Consider the following 14,245-nt stretch of genomic DNA (forward strand, 5'->3'; position numbering starts at 1 on the left):
CATGCTTTTCCACAGTCAAATGCGATTATCTGCATGATTTTTCATAATCACAATTAACTGCATGATTTTCATAGTTAATCACAATTAATCGCATGAATTTCCACAGTTAACCGCGATTATCCACAAGTTTTTCAGAGTTAATCACAATTAATCGCATTATTTTTCATAGTTAATCCTGATTGCTTGATTTTTCATAGTTAATTGCTATTAGCCGCATGATTTTCATATTTAATCGTGATTAATCGCATGATTTTCCACAAAGGCAATTATCTGCATGATTTTACACAGCTGACCGCGATTAATTGCATGATTTTTCATAGTTAATCGTGATTAATCACATGATTTTCTAGTTAATCGCAATTAATCACATGGTTTTCCACAAACACAATTATTCGCATGATTTTCCACAGCTGACCGTGATTGTTTTCATGATTTTTCATAGTTAATTGCATGGTTTTCCACAGTTTAACGTGATTATTCGCATGATTTCTGTCATGTGTATTGTGTTGATTCATGTCTTTTATTTTGAAATTCTAGTTCCTGGTTCATGTCATGTGTTCCTGTTTCCCTTGTCATGTGATTTCTGTTTTCCCTCCATGTTCATGTGTCATGTTTTCATTGGTTTATTGTTTAATTAGCTTGTTATGAGTTCTGTTTGTTCATTGGTTTATGTTCTCCCATGTCTTGTATTTAAGCCCTCATGTTTGCATTGTCTAGTTGTCAAGTATTGAATGTGAGTGTAGAAGTTTATGTCAGGCCACGTTTACTGTCAAGTCAAGTTTTTGTCAAGTCAAGTTTTTAGTCAAGCCATGTTCATGTTTATATTTAGTTAGGGTTTTTGGATTTCACGTTCTGTAATTAAAACTGCACTTGGGTTCTCATCATCTTTGTCTTCATCATCATTGCCAGCAGCCAGCACACGTTACAATTTCTCATAGTTAATCGCGATTAATCGCATGGTTTTTCATAGTTAACAGCGATTAATCACAGATTTTGAAAGTGCTTAAATTTGATGTTTTGAACTCCACATAAAGCTGATTCTGATTCTGATAAAAAGCACATGTAGAGAACGTCTTGCTTGCTTTAAGTGCTGACACTGTGCACAAATGATACTTTATCCAAATCGTCCGGTAAGACGGGAGTGCAAGATGGCGCCAGGGAAACGCTGATGCGTCACTCCAGCAAGTCATGTGAATGCAGCAGGTCCTATCTGGGGATTTTTGGTACAAAATATACGTTTAAGAGGTCCTTTCTCCATCACTTGATCATTGACACGGAATCGCTGTTGTGTGTGTACTTCAGTGCAATTTACTTCAGACACATCGCAAAAGGTTACACCCCTTTCCAACCCGTGTAAAAACTCACTCTGAGCTGGATAAAATGTCAGAATCTAATGTGAAAATTGGTAAATGGGTTAATCGCCTTCAAAAATGTAAATGTTATTTTAAATGAATCACATGCGTTAATGCATTCATTTCGACAGCTCTTATAATTTAATATATTTTTTGATTGAATTGGGGTTAAATATGCCCAGGACATTATCTTGACGGGTTTCATGAGAATCACCCTAGTGATGTCATGCGACAATAATGCGGCATAAACTGTTTGGAAACTTTATCATGGAATAATGCTCATTTCACATACTATTTAAAAAAAAACAGTAGACAGCACACAGTATACACTGCACAGTGCACAGTAAGTAGTACACTAGTATTCCATTCTGAACATAACTCACTAAATGCTCAGGCAGTGAAGTTGTTTAATATTAAGAAAAACACAATCAACACTTGTTTTTCATCTAAAACAGAATAAGAAAGACTCTTGAGTACTGGACATCAATAATAAGAATGTTCGGTCCTCCACATATGAAACAGTAAAAGTGCTGCAGAGCAGATGTGTAAATGAAAGTATTTTACCTACGGAGTACCTACTGTGTTTCATACCTCTCACGTATAAGTTTGCAGGGGACGAGTAGCGCACGCCCTGAGAGTTAGACGCCACACACTCGTACTTCCCCTGATCCGTCTCTTCACTGCGCTCGATCTGAAGAGCACCTGCACCGGAGAGACAAACGGAAAGAAAGACAAGTAGGAGAAAATGAGAACACAGAAGGAAACAGATAAACACATGATGAATGAGCAGAGCATTAAAATGTACAATTCACAGATGAAATTCCTGTTGAACTATGAGCACGAATCTCTTTAAGATTGACGAACCGTCTCCTCATTTTACAAGTTAATCAGATTACTATTCTAAACTGCAAATGATTAATGTGACTCAAAACGACATCAATCCCATTAATCAATAAAACTGATAATATAGTCTCATGTTGTCTGATCCACACTGTAGATTATTCTGAACAAGCACCGCCCACTTACACATGACTGTTTGATTGACATGTAAAGTGACCAGTTACAGTTCATTCTGTTTTTACGTGTCGTTTAAAGTTTATCTGATACTGTAGATTACGTCAGTCGGCACTGAAAACACAGCAGATATTAGTAGAAATGTGTAGAGTTTGTCATCAGAAGTTCTGTCAATCCGAAAGTAATAAATACAGATTATCCGAGAAATTTCATTGACAAAACAACCAAGAATAAACAAAAGCACTCTGAGCTTGTAAACACTGATGACAGGAAATGATGTAAAAACACTGAAGCAGTCAGTGAACAGACCGAGCGTGTTGTTGCGCACTTGCAGTGTAGACGGTTTCATTGATTTTAACAGGAGCGTTGTAGTTTTGTCATGTCAGATTTTCCAGCGAGTGCAGTGAAAGAAATGTTTTTGTTGCAGTATTTTCATCTCTCGGCGCACACAGACTGAGTCAGCATTCTGAGGAGGTGTGTGTGTGTGTGTTTGTGTGTGTGTGGGTGTGTGTGAGTGTGTTTGTGTGTGTGTGAGTGTGTGTGTGTGGGTGTGTGTTTGTGTGTGTGTGAGTGTGTGTGTGTGTGTGTGTGTGTGTGTGTGAGTGTGTGTGGGTGTGTGAGTGTGTGAGTGTGTGTGTGTTTGTGTGTGTGAGTGTGTGTGTGTGTGAGTGTGTGTGAGTGTGTGTGTGAGTGTGTGTGTGGGTGTGTGAGTGTGTGTGTGTGTGTGTGTGAGTGTGTGTGTGTGTGTGTGAGTGTTTGTTTGTGTGTGTGAGTGTGTGTGTGAGTGTGTGTGAGTGTGTGTGTGGGTGTGTGAGTGTGTGTGTGTGTGTGTGAGTGTGTGTGACTGTGTGTGTGAGTGTGTGAGTGTGTGTGTGTTTGTGTGTGTGTTTGTGTGAGTGTTTGTTTGTGTGTGTGAGTGTGTGTGTGAGTGTGTGTGTGTTTGTGTGTGTGTGTGTGTGTGTGTGTGTTTGTATGTGTAAATACATTTTTAAATGGCAGTGTATGATTATCCAGTTAAATAATCAAGGCCATCCTTAATATTCTGATGAAATCAGACATTACATTTGGCATAGTCAGGATCAACAAATGTTCCCCCATAGCATTATTATACATTATACACAGCATTATAAACAGTATTTTAATATAATACTGGCATTAAACTTCTGCAAACTTTAATTTTCTTTCACGCAGTGCACTTTATCTCATTTATCACTCAAGCTGTGTCTCTCTCCCAGTGTTACCTGTGCTACACACTAAGAGGAAAGAATATAAAACACTTTAAAACCTGCAGAATTTGATGCCTGAGTCACCGGTATGATATCCACTGAGGCTGCACAATTAATCGCATGAAAACTAACATCACGGTATGGTGTTACAGGATTACTAAACCACTAAAGAATGTGTCAGCAATATGAGATGATATATCTATATCGCAGTTCTGATCGTTAAGTGTGTCACAATGGTCCTTTCCCAAATGTTAGCTATAAATGCAAGAAACTTGAATCACGTTACAGAGCAAATCATCAGTCAGCGATCTATCTGAATCCTCATTTGATACGAGTGATGGAGCTTTCTGCTTCTTCACTCAACATTATTATTATTATTTAAAGAAATGACACATGTATAACACCAACTCATGATGCACAGGCCTACACTGACTACTTCCTCTGTTGTTCAAACTTTCTGTTGGTCTATGATAAAACTATGTTATATCGCAGTTCATTATTGTATATTTGTATAGCGATATAATATCATGGCACAATGCATCGTTTACTTTGAAACTTAAAGACCTTTTAAACAAAACACGATTAATTGTGTTAATTTTTTTAACCCGTTATATTTTATATACTGTAATTAATCGCACTGAATTAAAGTGTTAAACCAACAGCCCTAATAATAATGTCATAAATAACGACAGAAAGCTCTATGGTTTAATTATAAAGTACACATGCTAGTACATTCATGAATACAATAAAGAGGTTTAATTAAACCAATTATAGAATTAAACCAAATAAGGCTACAGGTCCAGATGGCCTTAAGGGCATTGATCTAAAAGAGTGTGCAGAACAACTTGGGCATGTATGTACTAGGCTGTTTCAGGTCTTTTTAGATGATGGTTTTGTACCAGTAGCATGGAAAAACACTACTGTTATTCCAGTACCTAAAACACCTCAGGCCAGAGCTTTTAAAGACCTTCGCCCAATTGCTCTTACATCTGTTCTGTGCAAGTGCATGGAGCGTTTATTATGTAATGAACTGTTAGCACAAATGAATGGCTCTGTCGATTACAATTTGCTTATATGCCCAATCGGAGCATGGTGGATGCCTCCCTGACCTTATTACATAAGGCCCAGCACCATTTAGATAAAACGAATGCTCATGTCAGAATTCACATCAGCATTTAATACTGTACAACCACAAATTTTAAAAGAAAGATTGCAAGATTTATGTGTAAATTGTTGGTTAATTTTATGGATTGAGAAATGTTTAAGAAATAGGCCTCAACGCATCTGTGTTAACGGAGTCTCATCTGATTGTATAGTCTTAAGTTCAGGGTTACCACAAGGATGTGTATTATCACCTCTGCTTTTTTCTGTTTATATTAATGAACTTCAATGTAACAGGGACGATCTCACTTTAATCAAATATGCTGATGACTTGGCTTTAATTTCTTGCCAAACGGACATGAATAGTTCAACTTATTTTGAGTATATTAAAAGTCTTGTACAATGGTTTGATAACAGTCATCTACAATTGAACATTGAGAAGACAAAGGAATTATGCTGAATCAAAATAGGACAGGTACATCTGGCATTTCATATGAACAAGTTATTATAAAAGGTGTAAAGGTAGAGCAAGTTTCAAATTTTAAATATTTACGTACAATCATTGATGACAAATTCACATTCCAGGAAAATGTGGATCATATACATAAGAAAACAAGACAGCGTTTAGGTCTACTCAGGAAATTAAGAAATTTTAGTATCGATAGGAGGGTCTTAACCATTGTTTACAGATCGATGATCGAAACATATAACATTGTTTCGTGGTATAGCAATGTAACAATAACTACTTTTCCATCCAAGGAGTTTTTGTGAAAAAAGTTTTAGTGCATCAAAATTAAGCTGATGGAAAAGCAAATTATCACTAAAATTTCACAAGTGTCGACATAATATTTTTCTGTTTAACTCTAGCGCATCACAATCTCGATACTTCAAATGTCGTGAAAAACTGGTTTGGAAAAAAATGTTGTCAAGAAAATTGCCATTAATTTAAAAATGTAGTGTCACATGACAGAATTTACTCCAAACATTTGCCTGTGTTAATTATGACGACAAGGTATACATCCTTGAAAGCCAATTTATTGTACGTGATTATGAATTGATCTTAACGGCATAAAGATCCGATGCTGCAATCATGACACTTCCAGGAGTACCAACACAAATATCTCGTATCATGCACCGGTCATCAACAAGTGCAAGGAGAACAAATGAATGGCCACTGTTTGTGATTAATTTAATCACGGTAGACATCCATTTATTTATTAAAGTTGCTTTTCCACACCATTCAAAATAATAGACGGCAGTCATGGAATTAGCCCACAATACAAAACATATATCATTTCTATACACAGTACTGGAGAAAAGCATCAGTGTGCTTTTTTGGAACACTAACATATAACCCAATTCTATAAAATTATTGTTTATCTTACTTTTGAAAAAATGCAAGCAAAATAAATTACCAAATGAATAAAGCATTAAATTAAAAGAATTAATTACCATTTTTTTTTACTTTTAGACCTATATAGGCTATCCCTTTTCTTTACACAAACTTAAATTAGCCGTACCCTGATCTGTAGATGAATAAAGTCGTCTGAATGTTCTAGACTTTTTTCAAGACTATAAACTATCAGAACTATTTGTCCAATGCCGTGTTCACTTTCAGAAAACGAGCTTTTGAACATTTTAAAACGTTTAAATATTTAAAATCTAACTCTCTTTACCTCGGATCGCATTTGCTGAGCTTCTTCAGAAATTGAAAATTGTTTTATGACACTAAAATTAATTTAGTGTCATAAAACAATCAAGTTCTGTTGGTCGTTAAAAGTTGCTGGACAAATATTCGGGACATAATGCAGTTGAGATGGCGATGCTTTAGATTAGATGATTGTTCAAAATAGCCTATTGAATATCAGAAATGTATCATATATGTAAACCCTGATGTTACACCGCATCAATGTTTCTTTAATAGCAGTGCACACAGCGTATACACATCGATGGACGCTCCTTATACTGAGACTGAAAGTTTCCCCACTACTTGATGCAGGTTGCCAGCTTGAACAGAGCCATGACGATTCGCTTTTGGGTCGGAACTGGTGGCAACCTGCGATAGGCGCAACATCAGGACCGATATTACAGTCCTATCTGAAGGGCAACTGCTCCCTTTTGATTGCAATTCCTCGTCTTCTGATTGCTTTTATTTGTGAAATTAAAATGACAGTAAGCTGCTAATTTCAATGAATTGTCTCAATACTCTCCCCATTTTACTAAAACTTCTGAGGAAAAACATTAGGGACATCTGGGGCAAATAAGCGATAAACACACATTACTGTATAGAAACGGCTTAAGGGCAGATTTATTTTGCGCTAAACCAAAATTTATATTGATAAAAGGTCATTTGAATGGAAACGGGCAGAAGACGGCAAATTTCGCAAAACACGTTTTACGCATTTTCACTTTGTCAATAACAAAATAGCGTGAAAAGTGGATGGAAACTAGGCTATTGAGACAGAAAAATAAATTAATACGAGTAATTAACGAAGCAAATAAGATCACAGGTCAGAAACAAAGCACATTGCAAGAGCTCTTTTCATATTTTATGGAGAAAAGGCAATTGCAGTATATTCAGTCCAGACCCATCCACTCCATTCCTGCTTTGAGGCCCTCCCTTCGGAGCGCAGGCTGCGTATACCACTGGCTAAAAAGAACATATATAAAATATCATTTGTTCCATTGGCGGTGACTGTTTTAAACCAAATTCTTAATTGAGGTACTATATATTTATATGGTTAGGTGTGTGTATGCATATGTGAGTATATATGTGCATGTGTATATATGCATATACATACATATATATATATATATATATATATATATATATATATTGTATTGTATTCACTAGCTTTATGTATGTTTTTAATGGGGACAAATGTGTGTTCCATGTGCTTTATTATGTGGTATGTAAGTGGATGTACAGTATTGTCTGATAAGATGTATTTTTTATGCCAGTGTCAAAGATGAATTTCTGTCCAGGAAATCTGAACAGACAATAAAGTCAAAACAATTATATAATGTGTTTTAATATCAGCAGATACACGATTAATTGAACTCCACGTCACACAGTCACTCTGAAACTGCCTTCATATAACCCTGTCATGACACATCACCCTCTGTGCGTTCTATGGTAATATAGTCTCAAAAGACAAGACAGAAAAACATCAAACCCTCTCTTATATAACACTCACAGAGACTGAGTACAAGTTCGAGGAGTTTCTGGCACTGCAAATAAACAAATGTAACTGAATTTCAACATTATGTAGATCTCTAGCACAAGAGAAAGAGGGAGAAATGAGGAGAAATGAATGAATCGTTGAATGCAGGAGAGAGTGAGAGCGTGCGGGCGGGCAACAGAACCCCAGAGCATCATGGGACAGAGGATGAGTAGAGATCAGATGTTAAACATCACTGATGCTTCAGTAAACACACGTGTGATGAGTGAATGAACCCTCAATCTCACTGATCTTCAGTCTGTGTTTCATTTCATTCTCATGAATTCTTTAATAGCTGATCTGATCTCTATACAGCGACAGGACCGATGACCCATATAATGCTGATAAAAGCAGTCCAGTTTAATCACAGTCAAGAAGATCGCTGAAACACATTTTACACAACATTTACTTTAATATTTGACAAAATTCACTTGAAATAGTTTATTATCCATTGATATCCATTTATACAACAATACACTGATAACTATTCAAAACATCCGGCAATGCAAGAAAACAGCGTTTACATGAGACTTGAAGTCATCAGGTTATTTTCTGCTTTTGACGTCAAAATGCAAACAGTCATGCGCACAACAGTTGCATATACTGGATAAGCACATAAAAACACTGCTAAAGTTGTTTACATGACACAAAAAATAAGTATAATGGGCAAAAAACTATGCATGTCGATTAGTTTATGCTTAAACCGTTTATGACCTAACACCGATAACAGAACACCATTTAAGGCATTTAAGCTCGTATGGGCCCACGAGAAACAAACCGTCAGAATATTAATAACTACAGTCTTGACCAACATTAAATAGGTATCGTTTGAAAGTTTAGAAGCTCTACTTTCCAATGCATGTAGACATTATGACCTAAACTGAACATGTGCTTTGAAATTTGCAGACAAATCAGAAGTGTTACATTTTGATCGTTTATAAAATTTGCATATAATACTGTACAAATTATTGTATTCAGTAAAAACATCAAACTCATCAAATAGTCATGTGTCATATGTTGTTGGAAAGCTCTCAAAGAGTAGAATACAACCAGCCTCTTTATTTTACTCACAGATAAAAATATAGTGAGTAATAGCTAAGTATATGTCTTTGACAGTTATGTTGGTGTTGCTTATATGCCAGCATTTTCTCTTGTAACTTCATGAAAATAAAAGGAAAAAAATACCTTTACTTAGAGGAGGTGATTAACTTTTAAACGAGTCCACACACAAGATAATCAGATGCATAGATCATTAGATAATCCACACGAAGCACAATGTTACATATGACCACCAGGAGATGGCGCCAAATACATGACACAGACTCAATGATGACTCAAATGACACAGAATGAAACTCATTCTGTGAAATCTCATTACTAAAATCATGTCTGCATGCTATGCAAACCTTTAGTCATTGTTGTGTTTGCATGTGTAATTAGTTCTTATGTACAATTATTATGTTTTATTTGTTTGGAGATGTTTTTGGACACTATGATAAATTATTTTTGTAATGCTATAACTTTTGATTGCTTTGTCGTATCAACTGTTAAAAATATCATGTGTGAATTAATGTTCACTGTCTGTCTCGTTCTTGATTAACTGCACTCAAATTTTATTAAGAACTGCTAAATCTTGAGCAATATTGCTGCTGTAGTCAATATAAACGCTGGTATATGGTACAACAGCACCAATGTGAGTGTAATATTTGTACATTTTTGCATTTGGCAGATGCTTTTATCCAAATCGACTTACAGTGCATTTAAGGTATAAATTTGATCAGTTTGTGTGTTCCCTGGGAATCAAACCCATGATCTTGGCATTGCTAGCGCAATGCCCTACCAGTTGAACTACAGCAACATCATATAGCTTCATTATTTAGCTGCTCCTAATAAAGTTTATTTAATTGCCAGAGACAATTTTTAATCACATTTGGTACTTGGAGTGAGTTCATTTGGGATTCTTTTCAAAACTCTGCCTAGAAAAATAAAATAAATAAATAAATAATAAATAAATAAAAATACAAAAAAATAATAAACCATGCCTGAAAGATCTAAAGTGGTTTTCTTGAGGAGACGGTGGAATGAAGCTCATTTTTTTTTTTTTTTGCCAGAGAACGCACAGTGTGTGCATCTGTTTGTGTGTGTGCTCACCCAGTTTTGATTAATTATGAATCGGCTCGCGAGTCTCCACTAAAACAAACAAGCGTTTCCTTATTTAGAAAGTCAGTTTTCATTATCAGGTGACAAAAGCGCGGTGCTGTCATGCCACGGGTCGGGTGAGGTCACGACACACTCATTAGGGAACAGCTGAAGGGAACAAGGGAGGAAGGGAAGATGACATGAGCTGAATGTCAACCGCAGGACTGGAGAGGGAGTTTGATTAGTCTAGAAAAATCAAATACTCACCAAACACTCCTGAGAATTTACACCAAAACACACAATGAGAAAAAAAAACAAAGAAAAAAAAAACAACACAATGAAATTTTTGAGTGAAAGCCATTTAAATATAACCGCTGCTGGTGAAAATGATCCACTCATAGATCAAGCTGGTTATATATATACAAAATATGCACACACACACACACACATATATATACACAGTACTGTGCAAAAGTCTTATGCACATAAGATGTTTCACAAAAGCAATTGTCATAAGATGGTTATTTATATCTTCAGCTTTAGTGTGTCAATAGGAAATATAATTGTTAGACTCCCAAACATTACTTTTGCAAATAGAAAAGATTAGAATAGAAGAACAGGGAGCCCTGCAACAGATATCATGGCCCCCACAGAGCCCCCCACTGAACATCGTGCCAGTCTGAGATTACATAAAGAGACAGAAGCAATCGAGACAGCTGAAATAGATAGAAGAACAGGGAGCCCTGCAACAGATGTCATGACCCCCACAAAGCCCCCACTGAACATCGAGTCAGTCTGAGATTACATAAAGAGACAGAAGCAACTGAGACTACATATATAGAAGAACAGGGAGCCCTGCAACAGATGTCATGGCCCCCACAGAGCCCCCCACTGAACATCGTGTCAGTCTGAGATTACATAAAGAGACAGAAGCAACTGAGACAGCCGAAATAGATAGAAGAACAGGGAGCCCTGCAACAGATGTCATGACCCCCACAGAACCCCCCACTGAACATCGTGTCAGTCTGAGATTACATAAAGAGACAGAAGCAATTGAGACTAAATAGATAGAAGAACAGGGAGCCCTGCAACAGATGTCATGGCCCCCACAGAGCCCCCCACTGAACATCGTGTCAGTCTGAGATTACATAAAGAGAGAGAAGCAATTGAGACTAAATAGATAGAAGAACAGGGAGCCCTGCAACAGATGTCATGGCCCCCACAGACCCCCCAATGAACATCGTGTCAGTCTGAGATTACATAAAGAGAGAGAAGCAATTGAGACAGCTGAAATAGATAGAAGAACAGGGAGCCCTGCAACAGATGTCATGACCCCCACAGAACCCCCCACTGAACATCGTGTCAGTCTGAGATTACATAAAGAGACAGAAGCAATTGAGACTAAATAGATAGAAGAACAGGGAGCCCTGCAACAGATGTCATGGCCCCCACAGAGCCCCCCCACTGAACATCGTGTCAGTCTGAGATTACATGAAGAGAGAGAAGCAATTGAGACTAAATAGATAGAAGAACAGGGAGCCCTGCAACAGATGTCATGGCCCCCACAGAGCCCCCCCACTGAACATCGTGTCAGTCTGAGATTACATGAAGAGACAGAAGCAATTGAGACTAAATAGAAAGAAGAAGTTTGGAATATCCTATCTGCCAGCAACCAAGAAAAACTGTGTCCAGGTGTATCTCGGAGAATTGGGGCTGTTTTAAAGGCAAAAATCACAGAATATTGATTTAGCTTTTTTATGTTTACTGGACTTTGTGTGACATTAAGTGATAAATGAAAACTATTTATTTCATTATTTTTGAAGACATCCTCACTATGCAACATTTTTCACAAGTGCCTAAAACTTTTGCACAGTACTGTATTTATATATATATATATATATATATATATAAAAAAAATCACATATACAATACATGTATATATACAGAAATACATGTATGTAAGATATAATGTACAGTAAACCAGTTATTACCACCAAATAAACCCTGACAGACTCTGAGAGAAGAAGTCTTGTATCACAATGAAGGGGTTCATTTTATGATCATGACCGGCTGACTGAACATTATCCTACTTACACAAATACTTACCAAATAAATAAATCATATAATATTGATTTGAGTGTAAATGATATTATTATGTGAGAATAAAGAGAGTGTAGATTGATACGAGACATTAAACGAGCACAGCTGTGGAGGAAATCGTTTTTCTGAGACAAACAATCAATTGTACAGTTAAGTGACATTATTAATATTTTTTTTCAATATATTTATTATTTTCATATAAACAATTTACAGAATCAGTTCAGTATACAAGTAAACAATCTTATCTAACCACCCTCCCACCCCTATCCCACCCCTATCCCACCCCTCAATAGACAGAACACTTAAATGGACATTATTACAAGGCATTAAGCTGATGTGTAAGATAAAAAATAAATAAACAAATAAATAAATAAAAAACATAGGTTAGAGTTACATTATCGCATCAGCATTTGCAATCAATGTAATATCCAAATTATTCATATATTCAATACGCCCCGTGTTTTTTTGTTTTTTTTTAGATTAAACATTATTTTTTCAACAGGAACATAGGACGAAAGTTCTCTAAGCCATACAATATGACTGGGTGGTTCTTCTGATTTCCATTGTATAGCTATACATTTCTTTGCTGCTATCAGAGCCATCTTAACAAAACATAAATTCTTCCTTTGATCAAGTTGGAGGACTGATTCATCCCCCAATAACATAAATCTCGGATCAGATGGAAGTTTAACATTAATAATCTTGTCAATATTTTGTATTATATTTCTCCAATAGGTTTCAAGTTCCGAACAAGTCCAAAACATACGCAATAATGTACCAACCTCTGTTTTACATCTAGGACAGCATTCTGAATATGAATCACTTATCTTGTGTAATCTTTCAGGTGTGTAGTATACCCTGTGTATAATATTAAACTGTAATCTATGCCTACTGTTATAGGAAAATATTAAAGCATTTTTACAAATGAATTCCCAAGTATCTTGTTCAAAAGTACATTCCAGATCTTTTTCCCATTTAAGTCTAGAAAATGATACATCCTCCCCACACAAGTCAATGAAGTTGGTATACATATAAGACACAAAGCCTTTGGACCCTTTTTTCTCTCTTATAATATTGTCTATTGAGAGTGAGGAGAGAGGCCTTAAATGACCTCCTTGTAAAGTAGTAATATAATGTCTCACCTGTAAATATTTAAAAAAAACTGTTTAACAGGAAGATAAAACGTTGTTCTCAATTGTTCAAATGTCATGAGTGTGTCCTCCTCATATAAATCTCCAAACACTTAAATGCCCTTTTCATACCAACATTATGTTATCCCATCTCATAGCACCTCAGGAAGAGACGGGTTGCAGTGAAATGGAGTATTGTTATATACTGGTAGTAGCCATTTAAATATTTTCTTGATCTCAAACCCCAATTTGCAAGTGTGTCTAATGAATGGGTTATTAACCTTCTTCGTAACACAAGTCAGGCGAATGAATAAAGCCTTGTCTAGAGGTATTTCTCCTGCATGATATTTTTCAATTTGTATCCATGCAAGTGGAGATGTACTATTCATCTGCCAAAACCATACCGCTCTCATTTGTGCTGCCCAGAAATAAAGCAAAAAATCTGGGAGTGTAATCCACCTTTTTTAAATGCCATGTGTAATGTCTTAAGTTTAACCCTTGGAGTTTTATTATTCCAAATACATTTTGTAATCGAGCTATTAAGATTATTAAAAAACTTTTGTGGGATAGAAATCAGAAGAGTTTGAAATAAATATAAAAATTGAGAAGAACGTTCATTTTTATGCAATTTATCCTGCCAATTAGTGATAACAGTAGTGAGTTCCATCTTTCCAGATCTCTCATTACCTTTTTAAGTAATGGGGAATAATTCAAAGAATATGCTTCTTCCAACTTCGAAGGAATATTTAGTCCTAAATAAACTATCTTTTCTGAATTCCATGAAAAAGGGATGTTATTTAAGGTCATTTTCTCCACAGCCACATTCAGTGGCATCATAACACTTTTATTTATATTAATTTTATATCCAGATATTTCTCTAAAGTTTTCCAATAATTGAGATAAGGTAGGCAGAGATGATTCATGGTTAGTTAGATATAACATAACATCATCCACATACAATGA

General features: G+C 36.0%; 1 protein-coding gene across 1 annotated transcript in view; it reads right to left on the reverse strand.

Annotated features, from left to right (window-relative positions):
- Positions 1–14,245, reverse strand: part of LOC127443057 (receptor-type tyrosine-protein phosphatase S-like) — a 201,302-nt gene that overhangs the window by 94,863 nt on the left and 92,194 nt on the right. The window contains exon 7 of the mRNA XM_051701542.1: positions 1,944–2,054. Within this exon, the coding sequence (XP_051557502.1) occupies positions 1,944–2,054 (111 nt within the window). The remainder of the gene's footprint in view (positions 1–1,943; positions 2,055–14,245) is intronic.

Source organism: Myxocyprinus asiaticus, chromosome 6 (genome assembly GCF_019703515.2).
Source record: "Myxocyprinus asiaticus isolate MX2 ecotype Aquarium Trade chromosome 6, UBuf_Myxa_2, whole genome shotgun sequence".
In the NCBI taxonomy this organism is placed as follows: Eukaryota; Metazoa; Chordata; class Actinopteri; order Cypriniformes; family Catostomidae; genus Myxocyprinus; species Myxocyprinus asiaticus.